This window comes from Eutrema salsugineum, unplaced genomic scaffold, assembly GCF_000478725.1.
Source record: "Eutrema salsugineum unplaced genomic scaffold, Eutsalg1_0 scaffold_1, whole genome shotgun sequence".
NCBI lineage: Eukaryota > Viridiplantae > Streptophyta > Magnoliopsida > Brassicales > Brassicaceae > Eutrema > Eutrema salsugineum.
In genome coordinates, this window is record NW_006256909.1 from 18,784,702 (window position 1) to 18,801,589 (window position 16,888).

Consider the following 16,888-nt stretch of genomic DNA (forward strand, 5'->3'; position numbering starts at 1 on the left):
AATTTGAGAACGAAGATCTCAACCTTTCAACAAGGGCCAACTGAATCTTTCTATGAAGTTTGGGAACGTTTTAAGGAGTATGAACGTGATTACCCTCATCATGGATTTCATGGATCAAGCCTGCTGAGCACATGTTACCGAGGTTTGCAACCAAAATACAAACTTTCACTTGATACAGCTAGCAATGGAGATTTTGGGCAAAAGACGATAACCCAAGGAAGAGCCCTCATCGAAAATTTGGCTCAAGCCAATAGCAATGATTGTCCTGAATATGATCGATCAATGAAGCAAGCCGGAACAGACAACAAGGAGATAACCGAGTTGAAGAACATGGTGAGCCAGCTTCTGAAGAGCAACAATCGACCGATCCATGCCTGTGAAACCAACAATGGCGCAGAAGAGGAAGGACCTGGTGTCGATCACATTAATCAAGCATTTCAAGAAGAAGATGTGAACTACGTAGGAGCACTGGTGCCATACCAAAATCGCTCCAACAACAACTTCAACAACAACTTCCGGAATGCAAATTACAACAATCTCTCTTACCGCAATCCAAATGTGGAGAATCCTCAAGATCAGTACTACCCACCTCAACAAAAATCATTCCAAAACAAGTTTCAAGGTGGAAACTTTGGAGGAATAGTACCATATCAACCGCGACAGCCATATAACTACCAAGGTACGAATTTTAACAATCAATTTGTACAACAGCAGGGAGTCACGACGAACCAGCTAGCTTCACAAATCGGTAGACTTGAACAGTCAATCCAACAGCTAGTTACGACGAACGAGAAAGCATCTAAAGACGTGAATATTAAAGTAGACTGCATGTACAATGATCTGAATGGTAAGTTTGAATCTTTATCTTCGCACGTAAAGAAGTTAGATGTGCAAGTCGCCCAAACAGCCGACTCTATGAAGAGGCAAAGTGGAGTTCTTGCAGGAAGAGTTGAAGATAACCCTAAGAAGTTTTGCAACGCCATAACAACATTGCCCGAAGAAGAGTCCGGAACCGATGGAAAGAAAGAAGAAACCCCAATCTTTGTACCACTGTACAAGGATATCGATCCCAAGCAGCCCCCGTTTAAGGTACCCGAACGATCACCGTTTCAAAGGCTTACCAAAGCCGATGATCCGGGACGTTTTGTTTTCCAATGTTTCATTTCAGGAATCAAGTTTACAGACTGCTTGTGCGATTCCGGAGCCAATGTCAACATCATGGCTAAGACATTTGCCAAAAAATTGGGCATAAAAACCTTAAAGACATCGACGGTTAAGGTTATTTTTGGAGATTCATCTCAAAAAGATACTGAAGGGGCGATTCATGATCTACAAGTTCTAGTGGGAGATAAGATTGGTCTAGAAGATTTCCAAGTCCTAGAGATGGATAAAGACAAGGAGAGGCCACTCATTTTTGGGAGACCATTCCTAGCTACAGTAGGAGCAATTATCGATCACGCAAACCGGCATGCTGTTTTCCTCAATGTGGATAGAAAAAGGTACTATCCTACTATCTTAGATGAATTTCCAAGTAAAGGAAACAGGCCAAAAGAGAAAGAAAAGGAGAAGCTGAAAGCTTTTGCAAAGATCAAGATCATCATTCCACCAGATGCAACGGAAACTAGTGAGGACCAAATCCAGGAGCTGATCGAAAACACAAAAAGGGTTCTGAACAACATTAAAGTCCGAAAGAAGATTAAAGGTAAGAAGACTTCTCTTCAAGGAGAAGAAGTAAAACCTCCACCAACCGGAAGTGACAAAGGCACATCAAGTGGAGTGCCATTCAAATCAGCCTGATTCCTCATGCTTACGTCGAGCTAAACGACTTTAAAACAAAAGCGCTTAATGGGAGGCAACCCATTTAGGTACTCTTTCTTTTAGTTTTCTTTTCCTTTTTAGAATTTATGCTTTCTTTTTCTTTTTAAGTTTTAGGTATTTTATAAAACAAAAACACAAAAAAATCAGAAAATTAGAAAAACCAAGGAGAAAAAGGTAAGTCTTTAGCTGCTCGGCCCAGCAAAGACGAGAAGATTGAAAAATAGGCCGCAGGAGGAAGACCCGCGGTCGCAACAGACGGGACCGCGGCAAATGGTGCATCGACCGCGGCACCGTGAATGTGACCGCGGCGATCCCTCATCCACCGCGGTCGCGCGTCTTCTGACCGCGGCCGTTGGTCGTTGAGATGGTTTTGCGGATTTCTGCTGATTCCCGGTGTTGCCTGGTGTTTGCCTGGTGATTCCCGGTGTTGCCTGGTGTTTGCCTGGTGATTCCCGGTGTTGCCTGGTGTTTGCCTGGTGATTCCCGGGATTTCCCGAAATGTTCCCGGTAAAACCCGAAAAGATCCTCCGTATGTTTTAAACTTTCCTAATGTGCAAACAAGAACAGGTAAGTTCTCGTAAACTTAAAAATTTCCAGAAATTTTCCGCTTTTGCTTCAAAAAAACGCTTTTTAAAGAAAAGAAACAAACTTTTTGGATCAAAGCTCTTTCTTCTCTTCTCTTCCAAAAAACTTAGAGATTTAGGAGAAAGAACACATTTTTCAGTTCTTAAGCTTTTTAAGAGATTTTTGGCTCAAACCTCACTCTTTTTCAAAGCTGATTTCAATTCTGCCATCAATTCTCTCTTTCAAGCAAGGTATGAACCTCCAACTCACCATTCTTACTCGATTTTGAACTTAGGGTTTTCTTTAAAAAACCAGAATCTTGGTCTATTGATAGTGGAAATAGCTTAAGAATGATAGATTATCCATTTAGGTTATCTAAAAATCGATTTTAGCACCTAGCTTAAGAGGAATTGAGATTTTTGAAATTTGGATTCTTCATGCTTCATAAAAATCGAATTTGGAGCAGCAAAATTGATGAATTTGATTTAGTCTTGTGTGATAAGTGATTAGTATTGGGTAATCTTTAGAATTCACATGGAAATTGCTCATAAAAACCGATTTTTAGAAGATTTCTATGTTGAGAACATCAAAAATCCGAATTTAGTCATGAACTACTTGATTTCTCTGATTTAATATCAATTTTGTTTGCTAATAGTTTTAATTAATCTCTTTATACTAGTATTAGTGTAACAGATCTTAATGTGGTAAAATTAGCATCCAAATTCACTCTTTTTTCCAAGAATCATTTCATTTTGCAGAAAATGGATGAAACCAGATCCCGAAGGAGCCGTCGAACTGGTGGCAGCTCCGATGACATTCCCGACGATGCTATTCTAGGAGAGTACATGCTGAACCAAGCCAGACCGACAAGAAGAAGCTATGTGATGAGATTGCTCCAGCACTCAAGAGAAACACGAGCACCTCCCGAGCCACCACAGATTCGATACATTGGGAGGGAGACAAACCCGAGAGTGGACTATGCAAGGCGTTTCAAGAAGCTGAACATCAAACCCACGCCTTGCATTGATTATCATACACTCGAGATGCTTGGAATCAGAGAGGATGTGATCTGGTACATCGATGCACTTAAACTGAGACCCTACTTGGAGCTGAACCTTCCGACTTATCCTAAGCTAGTCCGTGAGCTTTTAGCGACCGTTACGCTCCACCACACAAAGAGGAGGAACCCCAGAGCATCAGATGGCATCTTGTCATTCTCTATCCGCGGACAGCCTTATTCTCTCACCATTTCCGAGGTTTGTGAAGCTCTTAAGCTTCCGTACACTGATGGCATCTACCTTGAAGATGAACCTGATCTTAACCTATGGAGAGAGATGGGCCATGGAGCTTACGATAGTGGGAGATCTAAGTCAGCCCTTCTTAGCCACCCAGCAGTGAGAGTTGTGCACAAACTCATAGCACACACGATCTTCTCTAAAGCCAACATGGGAGGTGTCTTGAAGACTGAGCTCATACACTTCAGATTCCGTTTATGGATGATCCACGACTTGCCTGCTTTGCCTGGATCATATCGCAGAATATGGTAAAGGTGAAGCATGATTTACATGGTTGCGATGACGCTACTCCAGCTTTCGGGAGTGTTATTACAGCAATATTACAGGCTGTAGGATTCGATTTCTCATCTGACGAACCACTTCCCGATGTCTGGTATGATCTACTTTATCTCTCTCGCGATCACACTATCTCTCGCGCCGATTTCGATCCAGACAGGTTTGGTTACAAGTATTGCACTGGCACCGAGGAGCACCGAGTCCGCTTACCTTCAGCGTCTATCCCGAGATTGTGCAACGGAGGACGCCCTTGATGGACTCCGGAATCTGATGATTTTCTGCCATCCGTACCTCGCCTACCATTCACCATTGGCCAGTACATAGTGGCCAAGGCGAGGCGTGATGCAGCTGCGGCCCGTGCTCATTTTCAGCCATCCATTCCGACCGGTCACGCCTCATCATCTACATCATCACACACTCATTCCGATCTGGAGCGCAGAGTTGAGAGACAGGGACGACGCTTTGAGCGCGTTGTCACCTTCTTACAGGAGCAGCACCCAGTTCGCAGACGACACTTTGGAGGATGAGTGATTGATCAGCACTTCACTACCATCACGGTTCTATCATCATTTTCTTTTCTTTTATCTTATTTTATCTTATTTTGCTTTTATTCACCATCTTTTCACCAACTTTTTCACACTGGGGACAGTGTGATTTAAGTCTGGGGGAGGATGTCTATCCGTACTAATTATTTTCCTGCTTTTGCTTTTAAATTTCAAGTACTTTTTAAATTTTAATATGTAACCTATTCGACATTAAGTATTTTTCAGGAATGTTTGACGCAAAACTATGATGATTTAGACCTGCACACTTCTACACTATGCATGATAGCTCATTTGTGGCGAGCACTAGACTAGGCGGTAGATAGAGTACTTGCACTACGAACTCCCACCAGAGGACTTCTATTCATGGAGAGTCTTTCTGACAGGACATACTAGCTCACTATATTTGGACTTAATATTGATATCTAATTTTCTCATCATTGATTTTAGGCAGGCATCGACATACACATCTAGGACGTCTTTTACCATCACTTTTACCACTCTTTGTCGTCCTAGATGACCAGTTTATCTTTATCTGGTACCTTACCCTAAACCCAAAACCTTTGTTTTCAATCCTCATGCATTCTCTCTTTAGTTTATATCAGCAGATATGTGCAAAAACGTCGGAGAGAAGAGGAGCAACGCAGTTTTCAGTCACTCGCAAAAGAGACTGAATGTAATTGGGAAGGAAGAGTATCAGAAACATAATAAAGCTTTACAAGACAGATATTAACTGGTAAATTCGTGCTCTCTAAGACTCTATATCTAAAGGTGTTCCCTTTCTCTAAAAAAAAAAAAAAAAAAAAAAAACGTGAAAAGAGAAAGGGAAACAAAAAGCCTAATGAGTCTTAGACTGTCGAAATTTGTGGAGGAATGAGCAACCACTATTCGTTTAAGGAGCTATTGTTTTGAAAGATTTACAAAAATCTAAGTCTGGGGGAGTTTGGAGAGAACTTGAGGAAGAAGACCATGAATCTATGTCAAGAAGAAAGTGACTGAAAACTGTGGATACCAACAGCTTCACTCTCTCTTGCGGTTTTGCATAATGTCCTACACCCTCCAGATCTTCAGGTAACCCTTAAACACTTTAAGCCACACCCCCGAAATAATCCTTCCTTACACCTAGCCTAGATTGCCTTGCCTAGAATTTTCTATGATGAGAACCACCGAGATTTTTAATTAATGTTAAGAGCTAGTTGACTGGAAGTTAGACCTTAGTGCATAGATTTCTGCATGACGGATTAACGGACTAGTTATGCCTGTATTGCTAGTGAGAATTTTCTAGGCTATTCCCGATTGATGCATAATGATTGATATTGGTCTAGAAGTTGGTCTGTGAAATTTTATTTAGTTCCTGCGTTTTCAAACCTCTCGCCGAGATTTAGCTTTTGTTTTGTTTGAGGACAAACAAAAGACTAAGTCTGGGGGAGTTGATAACACCGGATTTTGACCATTTTTATGGATCATTTTAATATCTTTTACAGGTGTTTTACTCTGTTTTCAAAGGTTTTCAAAGGATTTCTATGTTTCCGAATTTTAAAAGACTTTTCAGGTAATTTGGGATAAAGAGGCACAAAATAGAACAAAAAGACTCTTTTGGATAAATGCAGACTGTCAGAACTCTCATGGAGAGACGAAGACCTTCTCACCGTCTGATCACCCTCAAAATTGGACAACTTATAGAAGAATCAACCAGCTTTCAAATGCACTTGGTTTGGAGACATTCCAACGTTTGGATCTCAAGATATTCCATTAGCCCCGAAGCCACGCGGAGTCGGCCAGAAACTCACGCGACCGCGGCCAACAAGCTATTTGCCGCGGTCAGAAGCTTCCCGACCGCGGCCAACAAAGCAATTGCCGCGGTCACAACACTCCCGACCGCGGCATTCAACCTCCGACTTAAAGCCCACTTATCTGAAGCCCAAAGTCATTCCCAGCCTCAATTCCGGAACCCTAGAGACCATGGAGTATTGGAGACTATAAATACATGTCATTTAGGTCGTTTTTAGACACCACCCTTCATACTTTACAGAAACCCTTTTCCTTTAGCCGTTTTTATGAGATTTTTGTAGAAGATTGTTCAAGTCCGAGTTCTTCAATAGAGAAGCTTTCTTTAACTCTTTTCTTTACTGTTTTTTCATTACTTTTATTAAAACCAATGATGATGTCGAACTCAGCCATGTCTGAGTAGATCTCGAGTTTGGCTTAGGGTTCCCGAAAGGGGCTCTCATAATCGATTAAGACATCTAGGTTTATAGATTTGGGATTTCGACCTGTTCTCTGTTTATTCTTGTTCTTATTGCATGTATGCTTGATTGATCACCTAGTATCTGATCTAGATAGTTAGTGTTGCGAAAGTTTTCATTAAGTATCAGCCCTAGAATGAAACAGGCGATTTTTCCGTAGGAGTGGAAACCTACCTGCGGCGAGATCGTGAGTATTGACGAGTCTTATGCAGCTCTTGCGTTCTCTCCCTTCCATGGCCAGAGTGGAAACCTACTGGTCAGGGTTGCGAGAAACAGTTGGTTATGATCACGACAGTGACGTAGTCATACCGCCGTACTCTAGCTCTAGAACCCATATATTGTTATCCGTCAATCCCAATCTATCTACCTTATTGTTAAAATCGATTATGATCCCTTAGAGTTCCAAAAACTCAGCGTTTTTAGCCATAGTTTGCAATTCCATCGATTTTTACTTGCTTTCTTAGACCTGCATTTCAATTTCCTTAGTTCGTTATTTACTTGCTTTATTTACTTTTCATGCGATAATTTACTTGCCTTATTTTTGTTTAGTTCGATATTTTACTTATTCCCTTTGCATTTTATTCGATTTTCTTTACTTGCTTTTTAGGATAGATTTATTTGCTTTCTTTTGTTTTAGTTTAATTCGCAAGAAAAACAACCAACCTTTAAAACCAATTTAGTCTAGACATAAAGTTAAAAACTGTAGAAGAATACCAGGCACACAAATCTCTGTGGATTCGATCCCTAAATACTTCAGCTGATTAGCTGTGCACTTGCGGCTTTCTTTTGTTTTGTTAAGGGTAAAACTTGTTCCCTCACATAGTTGACACACTCAGCACCGCATCACCAAGTGGCACAGGAGATAAGAGGCCGAAATGCTAAGTGTTAAAGACTGCGAGTTGGTCATGCGGCTTAGCAAAAGAGGAGGCCAGGTCGCAGCAGAACTCGCAAATAAGACCGGCTGGGGAGTGCGAGAAGGTCCGAGAGAATCCAGGCCGCACATGAAGAACAAGATGCAAAATTGTCTAAGTGTCCAGACCTGTGACTTAGGTGTGCGGCCTGAATCAAGGAAAGACCAAGCCGCACTGACATCCGCAATTCACACCGAGGCGGGCCTGCGAGCTGATGCACTAGTGCCCAGGCCGAATATAAAAAGAAGAAGTCGTGGTGTCTAATTGTAGAGTCATGCGAATTAGATGTGCGGCCTGAATCAAGGAAAGACCAAGCCGCACTGACATCCGCAATTCACACCGAGTTGGACCTGCTAGCTGATGTTCAAGAGCCCAGGCCGCGCACCAAACAAAGAACCCAGAAATGCCTAAGTGTCGAAGACTGAGAGTTGGTCGTGTGGCTTAAACTGATGAGGTCCCAGGTCGCAGGAACGTTCGAAAATTGCACCGACCTGGGAATGCGGCTTATACAACAAGGAGAACCAAGCCGCACATGGAGAAGAAACGAGCACATTGTCTAAGTGTGAGAACGTGCGACCTGGTCATGCGGGTTGGACACGAAGGATCCGAGGTCGCACGTTAACTCGCAATTCACACCGGCCTAGTCATGCGGGTCATCAGGGAGTAGCACCAGGTCGCAGCATGGGAGAAGAGACTAAGCCTGCAAAAGAGTTTTTACTGTGACTTGGACGTGCGGGACAGGAAGAAGAAGGGACCACGTCGCACAAGGATTCACGTTCTACACCGAGTTGGTTTGCAGCTCGGTCACGGAAGTTCCAGGTCGCACAAGGAGAGAAAGGAGTCCGGTCAACGAGGAAAGGACAGGTTCATCTTTCATTTTTTTCTTCCGGTTTCCTTCTTTAACTCCAACATCTTTTTTTCGTATCTTTATTCTTCTTTACTCACCAAAACCACGAGTTTGCTCTCTTACCTCATTTCTCTCCATTGTTTTCATCATAACTCTCTCATTTCTCCACCAAATTCGTTGATTCAAAGTGCTCTGAGCTCGTTTTTGAGTTATTAACATCATCCTGATTGCATTTCGAACTCGTTTGCATCATAATCCCAAGGTATTCACTCTGTTAAAATTCATCTTTTTCCATGTTCTTAAATGGTGATTTTTGAATTTCAAAGTGTAGAATCGATTTTGATAGATTGTTTTAGACCTTGGGATTATTTTTATAAATGCTAGGGTGCTAGATAGTCATGGAAACCAGAGCACTTTGTTGGTGATTCATTGTTCTTGAGTTTTGAAAATTGTTGCAAGTTAATTAATGAAAAATCGATTTTTCTTGGAAAAGAAATGAACTTGTTTCCTGCTGAGTCCTTGCTTTGCACTCTTGTTTTTGCATTGCCATGAACTTATTGGACTGATGCTTGGCTTGAGAAACTTGTTCATGTGCCTTGGAAATCGATTCTTGCAACAAAAGTTTTCAAAATTTTGGAGAATTTTGTGAAACTTGATCTTGTGCTAATCTTGTTTTTGAGAAATTTATTGGCAGATGACTGAAAGAACCAACTCTCTAGCCAAGAAGAAGGGCACTGCATCCAAGGACAAGGGTTTGGTCTCAAGGTCTTCACAGCCAAAAGGAAAAGGCCAAGTCACCAAGAAAGTCACAAAGCAAGCGAAAGGTGAACAAGCGCCGAAAAGGACAAGGCATGAAGAGAAAGCATTGGTGGTTGCTTCTGGTTCAAAGAAGAAACGGAAACAGTTGGCTGTGGTATCTGATGATGAACAGAATGATAGTGGCTCAAGCAGCTCAGCTGGAGGTTCCCAAGGCACCATTGAAGAGGTATCAAAGAGGATCAAGAAAACTGAACCAGAAACACCTGATTATCTGGCCAAGTTTCAACAAATGGGGATCCAGCAAGGGAGGTTCCCTGATGTGGACTTTCTGAAGAAGATTGGCATCTATGAAGATGTCAAAACTTTGCTTGGGAACATGGGTATTGAATCACTTTTGGAGATGAGAGAAATCGCATATGAAGAGGAGTCTCAAGAGTTCTTGGCTTCTTTTGATGCTTTTATGTACTACCCAAGGGATTCAAGAATTCTTCAAGGGGATGGTCTTGGTTACATGGAGTTTACTGTGAAAGGAAAGGACTACAGAGTGTCATTCAGGGAATGAATGAGATATTTGGGTTTTCTGCGCCTAAGAACGTCCCTTTCTCCAACCAGATTAATCTTAGAAAGGAAGATATTCAGGCTCTATGGAGATTAATAGCTTCTGGGAAGTACACAGCTGGAGCAGCTAAGTCCTCTTGGATAAGGAACCCAGTGCTGAGATATGTCCACAAGATCCTCTCTCACAGCTTCTTCTTGAAACTTGATGTAGGGAGAGTTCACAAGGGTTATCTGAATCTCCTTGGTGTGGGGCTGAAAAAGTTGATGCCAACTCATGAAGATGGGAAGCCCTATGAAGGATATGCTTATACACCTTGCCTTGCTGATAACTAAGGTTTTTAAGCCTTAATAAGGGTTATCAATCCCCTGTCAGAGTAGTACAAAGGGGTGTCAATCCAAGCTTGTAAACGAGACACTATCTATGTCATTTGTTCGTTAAGTCAAGAGAGAATAGTAAAGGTTCTTACTAGGCTAAGTATCAAGCGAATGAGCATAAAAGTAAAGCAAATAATGAGATTTGAACAAAGCTAAGATGCAAATGACAAATAAACGATTCAGATGATTATAATGGATGATAAAGGCAGAAGCTTTAGACAGGATATTTGACTTAGGTGCTTCCAAGCTAGACTAATGGGTTAATGAATCATGTTATCAAGCGATTTCATTTAACTTTGAACCCAAGGCATGTTAATCTTCTCATGAAAGTATTAAACATCTAAACTGATACTTTTTCATACCAAAATCCCTTTTGAGAATCATAAATCAGTCAGCAATAAGAATCGGTTCAAAAATGTCATTTAAGAGAACAAACTATCGCTCTCGCGATGAAAGACTCTTAAACCCTTAACCGAGTGGTTCAGACATTTCTACAAACACTTTTGATGCGAGATATGTCTCAGATCTGAACCTCAAGTGATGTGCTTGGATCCAGCCTAGAGATCTCGTCGGTTAAGGAATGAAACATGCAAGACTAGACACCTAAACCCATTAATCCACCTTGAAAGCACCCTAATCTACCTATCTAAAGCAGCTTAAACGGCTACTCACTAATCATAACGAGCTCACTAAGTCCTTTGCAAGACGTGTAGCTAGTCATGATAAGGAGTTTGATGTTTGGATGATAAAAGAAATAAAGAAAGAACAAGATTCTGATGCAAAAACGAGATATCGGATTAGATTAATCCAGTTTCACAAAAGAGGCAAGTTCTTAAAGCTAAAAACAGATAAGAGATAAGATGATTAGGTTTTTGGTCCAAAAATGTATTTATAGCAAAGGGAAAGTGTCGCGGGTCAGCCCGGAACAAACCGGGTACTGAACCGCTTTCTTGGGTTGATGGGTGAGTGCCACGGTGTGTCGGAGAGTGAAGCCGAGGTCTTCATGTCGAGGAGTGCACGTGAGTCTGGATCCAAATGAAGATCTCGTGAAGAACACGCCAAGAACATGCATGAACCCTAGTCTTTGATCCATCTTCACGTGTGTGTTCTTGAGCCATCTCGTTCTTGATTCTGGGTTTGTGACAAGGGATATGCCGAGGTGCTTGGTGGTCGAGGGGTTCGGTAGAACAGAGTCCGGCATGCACGCCGAGGTCATTACACCGAGGTGCACGTCCAATACTTAGTCGTTTCCAGCTTCATTTCTTACGTGTGCATGCCTTGATTCCAACGTGCCGAGGCGTCAGCCCGAGGTCTAGTTCAAAATACTCCCACGATATGAGCCTTGGCTTGAGCAATGTCGAGGTTCTGATGCCGAGGCTTGAGAAAATACTTAGCGTGTATCGCAACTCATTTGGGCTCGTTTCGACCATATTGCCTTCCGGAAATAGTAGTTTTCAACACACGACTCCAAATGCTCTGAGACCAGTCCCATAGTCAAGATGACTCAATAAGCTCGAACTTTGGTGAAGAAACCGTCGGAGCTTGGGAAGTGGAAGGCTTCCTGGATTTCACATCTTTGCACCGTATTGAAATCACCGGAAACACAGGCTTTTTGGACCGATGTGAACTCCGGAGACTTTATCTTTCAAAACACTGCTCCGAACTAAGCGATTCCAACTGTCCTGAGAAGTTCTTCCACAGATCTCAAACTTTGATGAAGACCGGACAAGCTAATTCGGTCCGGAAAGGCTCCGTGCGCCGTGGTTTTTGGACTCCGCCGTTCGGTTCTCGGATGCGCGTAATGCTGGTGCATCTTCCGGAAGCTGTATCTTTCTCTCCACTGGTCCGAATTGGATGATTCCGATCGTTCTGGGATCTTTGCTTGATTGTCTCCAACTTTGATGAAGACCCCGCCAACTGATTCGGACTGGAAGGTTCCCCGGATTGCTGATCTTTGAAATGTGCGGACAAGGACAGATTTCGGTCGAGAAAAGCTTTCCACGGTAAGGAAAATTTCCGAGGGCTGTGTACCGCGGTAAGCTTTTTGGTCGTAAATTTCTCTCGCCTCGGCCAAAAACTCAACCCGTGGTATTTTGCACCCGATACTCGACCCAGGGTGATTTTGGTCGATCGGTAAGGATTTTGGCCGGTAATGAGCGATCGGTATACTTTTTGACCAAGGTTTCTGTCCGGCCAGTAAGCGATATGGCCGAGAAATTCCTCCAAGCGGTTTTCACCATTTTTGACGCTCTTCATGGATCATCGGGTGAGCACCAGTGAAGCCGAGGTCTTGATGCCAAGGAGTGCACGTGAGCAAAATCAAGATGAAGATCTCAGGAAGAACACGTCAAGAACATGCATAAACCCTAGTCTTCAATCCATCTTCACGTGCATTCTCCGAGTCAACTTGTTCTTGAATCTGGGTTTGTGACAAGGGACCTCGGCATCCAATGCCGAGGGGCTTGGTAGTCGTGGGGTTCAGGCAGATGAAGTCTGGCATGCAATATCGAGGTCTTTAAACCGAGGTTCACGTCCAACACTTAGTCGTTTTCAGCTTCGCTTCTCCAACATGCATGCCTCGATCTTGACATACCGAGGAGTTAGTACGAGGTCTAGTCCAAAGAGGTTCAGGGGACGAGCCTTGGCCTAAGCAATGTCGAGGTAATGATGCCGAGGCCCGTAGAAACACTTAGCACGTATCACAACTCCTTGGGCTCGTACTGATCAACTTGTCTTCCGGTTGCAATAACTTTCAGCACACGACTCCAAATGTCTTGAAACCAATTCCACGATCAAGATTACTCATTCAGCTCAAACTTTAGTGAAAAAACCATCGGAGCTTGGTGATAACTAAGATTTTTCAGGTCTTAGATGGGTTATCAATCCCTTATGTCACTTGCAGTACAAAGGGTATCAATCCACAAGTGTGTTTGCTAGACACTAGTTTATGTGACAAGTTCTTAAGTCAAGTGATCAAATATGAGTTTGGTAACAAGCAACAAGAAAGCATAAACAAGAAACAAACAAGCTATGATTAATGAACTAAGCAAGTAAACAAAACAAGATGATAATAAAGCAAATGATGAAAGATAAACCTCTAGATGTGATCATTGATCAGGGTGCTTTAGATATTGATTCATGATGCTAAGAACATAATGCAACACTTGCTACTCTTTAGTCTAGGCTTCTTAATCAGATTAATTCATTCCGATGACAATAATCCCTTTGCTAATCACCTAATCAAGTCTAACAACCATTAGATATGATCAAGCAATCAACAAGCATAAATCATCAAGCCTAATAAGTGACCAAACAATCCCTCAACCAAGTAAGACTGAATCTTATACAGAAAGACATAGCAAGCAATCACATGATCTCAAAACATTTCAACTTAGAACTCTAATCTAGACTAATCCTCTCATGAAGGCATTAATATCTACACTAATCCACTTTCAAACCAAATTCTCATTTGTGAAATATGAACTAATGAGCATTAAGAAATAGTTCTAATATGTCATTTATGCTTCAAACAAACATTCCCATGGCATTTAAAACATAAACCCTTAAGTTAGCTCTTTCAGGCATTTCATCAAACACTTTTGGTGCATGAAATGCCTATGATCTAGACCCAAGTGATTCTCAAGGGGTTAGATCATTCATATTCCGTTCTCTACAACCTGTTCGTAATGCTAGATCCATACACATCATATGTGGTCTAGATTCTGGGCATTTCATGCACCAAAAGTGTTTGATGAAATGCCTGAACCAAGGTTGTTAGAGGTTTAAGTGTTATTCATCATGAGAATGGTTGTTTATATGCTTAAATGACAGATTAAACTGGTTCTTAATGCTTTTTGATTCATGTTTCACTAATAAAGATTAGGTTAGAAACTGTTTTAGCGTAGAAGTTGATACCTTCATGAGAGGATTAACTTAATCAATAATGTTTAAGTTGAATGGTTTGCTTGATCACATGATTCATTAGCTCCCTAGTTTAACACTGAAGGCACCCTAATCCACTATCATGTCTAAGACCTTTCTCATCATCATACATACAATCTCATCTCATTTAGCTTACTTGTTTGCTTGTTCAAGTTGATCATTAGCTTTAATCCTTGTTTTCCATTCTTAGTTGTTAATCATAAAAACCTCACTCATTTGGCTTGAATTAAGAACTGATCCTGCATCTTAGTGTCTACACATGATGGATTGATACCCTTTGTACTGCAAAGTGACAAAAGGGATTGATAACCCCTCATTTAGAGCCTTGAAAACTCTAAGTTATCACAGCTGTTAGGTATTTTCTTCAGAGGTGTTGACTGGAGGTATCAGATGGCTCTTGATGCAGCGAGCATTGGAAACTTCAACACCAGATACCCAGACAAAGCTGTTGTGCTCATCGAAAACTTGGCATCTAGCAATAGTACCAAGAATGCTGATTATGAGCGAAAGAAGCAGGCTGGGAACATGGATGGATCGCAGATTGCTTAGGTAAAGGCTAAGCTTGACTCTGTGCATAGCCTTTTAGTGGGTAAGAAGTCTGTCAGATTCGCACAGGAAGTGGAGAGTTTCGAACCTGAGGATGAAGCTGAGGAGGAAGATGTCAACTTTGTCAATGGATCAGAGGTTTGGTAATCAGCAAGGTAACAGAAGCTACAATGGAAACAATCAGAGGAGCACCTTCAACAGTAATCAGAACTTCTCTGGTTACACGCCTAAGCCTCAATACCAGAAGTCTTATTCCAACAACAGTTTTTCCAGAAACTACTACACTCCTTCAGCTCAACCTCAAACTCCTGACAATGAGGTGAAGTCTATGCTGGAACAGATTCTGGAAGGACAGCAGAAGCTCACCGTGGAGTTCAATGGAAAGATCGATGTTCTCTACCTTCATCTGAATGGAAAAATCGAAGCTTTGAACACCGATGTTAAGCAGCTCGATACGCAGGTTGCTCAAACTGCAGGTTCTATTAAAAGGCAAGAAGGTTTTCTTCCTGGGAAGACTGACACCAATCCAAGGCACCATTACAGTGCTATCACGTTGGGGAGTGGTAAAAATTTGATTTCTGAGCCCAAAAAGACGTCTCCTGCTGCTGAGGTCGTGGATTTGGAAGATCCTGAAGAAGTTCTGGAAGTTGCAGAGCCGGTGTCGAGCGACACCACAACTAGTGCCGCGCGTCACCAGTTGCAGAGCGAAGCTGATATTTCTCTAAGTCCGAAAATCTGCTGAGGAAGAGGTTTACAAACCTAAGGTTCCTTACCCAAGGAGCCCTAGGAAGTCCAAGAAAGAGCTAGATGATGCACGGTGCAAAGCTTTGATGAAAAAGCTTGTGATTGAGATATCTTTGGTTGATGCTGTGAAAATCACTCCTGTTATCAGGCGTTATGTGAAGCGAATGGTGACCAATAATATCAGCCATGAACAGGGAGTGATGATGATTTCTGAGAAAGTAAGCGCTGTGATTCAGAACAGGATCCCAGACAAGTTGTCTGATCCAGGAAGCTTTGTCTTGGATTGTTCCATCTTCACGGAAAGATTCAAGAGATCGCTGTGTGATCTGGGTTCATGTGTCAATCTTATGCCATATTCAGTCGCTGTCAATCTCGGCATGACTGACTTCAAGCCAACGAGGATCTCTCTTATCCTAGCTGATCGATCGACGAGGACACCTGAAGGAGTGCTGGAAGATGTTCCAGTCAAGGTTAGAGATTGCATGATACCAACCGATTTCGTTGTCTTGGAGTATGGAGAGGAACCTAAGGATCCTCTTATACTTGGGAGACCTTTTCTAGCGACTGCAGGTGCTATCATCGATGTGAGGAAGGGCAGAATTGCTTTGAATGTTGGAGACTTGGTTATGAACTTTGACATGGACAAGCTGATGAAGAAGCCCACCATCGATGGTAAGACCTTCTACGTCGACACACTCACAGGCTTCGCAGAGGAGATGTTCCAGGAGATGCATCCTGCAGACCTACTGGAGAGAGCTCTGATCTCGTCCGCGTCTAAAGCAGAGCACCTGGACGAAATTACAGCATCATATGTCAAGATGCTGGACGCAAGCGAGCAGGTGATGCAGCTGGTGGCTCAAGGGGAACCGATCGAAGTTCTTGCAAAAGCCAAAAAGATCAGTGATTGGAGTGAAGAAAAAGCCCCTATGCTTGAACTCAAACAGCTTCCTGCAGGGCTAAGGTACGCATTTTTGGGATCTAATTCCACTTATTCTGTTATTGTCAATGCTTCCTTGAACAATGCATAGCTCACTTTACTGCTAAGCAAGCTGCGCAAGTTTCGCAAAGCTCTTGGCTATTCTCTTGATGATATTTCAGGTGTCTCTCTGGACCTGTGCATGCATCGGATTCACCTGGAGGATGAGACGAAGTCGTCAATTGAACACCAGAGGAGGCTGAATCCGAATCTGCAGGAAGTGGTGAAGAAGGAGATCATGAAGCTGCTGCAAGCTGGGATCATCTACCCCATTTCAGACAGTGCTTGAGTCAGTCTAGTGCACGTGGTTCCTAAGAAAGGAGGGGTCACAGTTGTGAAGAATGAGAGGAATGAGCTGATTCTGACGCGAACAGTGACTGGGCACAATATGTGTATCGATTACCGGAAGCTAAACGCAGAAATCAGGAAAGATCAGTTCCCTCTGCCTTTTATCGATCAGATGTTGGAGAGATCCCCATTCACCCAGAT

At 42.4% G+C, this 16,888-nt stretch overlaps 1 protein-coding gene and 1 non-coding gene across 2 annotated transcripts; one reads left to right on the forward strand and one right to left on the reverse strand.

Annotated features, from left to right (window-relative positions):
• LOC112082509 lies at nt 1-107 on the reverse strand. The gene has a single exon (XR_002897182.1). It is a non-coding gene; the product is annotated as a small nucleolar RNA R71 (small nucleolar RNA).
• A 15,402-nt stretch (nt 108-15,509) lies between these two features.
• LOC112082123 lies at nt 15,510-16,567 on the forward strand. The gene is made up of 2 exons (XM_024149224.1): nt 15,510-16,384; nt 16,522-16,567. Exons 1-2 carry the CDS (start codon nt 15,510-15,512, stop codon nt 16,565-16,567), a joined length of 921 nt encoding a protein of 306 aa, XP_024004992.1.
• The last annotated feature ends 321 nt before the right edge of the window (nt 16,568-16,888 follow it).

Bases quoted from the DNA above. Each gene is read 5' to 3' on its own strand.
- LOC112082123 (XM_024149224.1), top strand. From the start codon at position 15,510: ATGAAAAAGCTTGTGATTGAGATATCTTTGGTTGATGCTGTGAAAATC. The intron at 16,385-16,521 runs GTACGCATTTTT...ATGATATTTCAG, and splicing joins CAGCTTCCTGCAGGGCTAAG to GTGTCTCTCTGGACCTGTGC.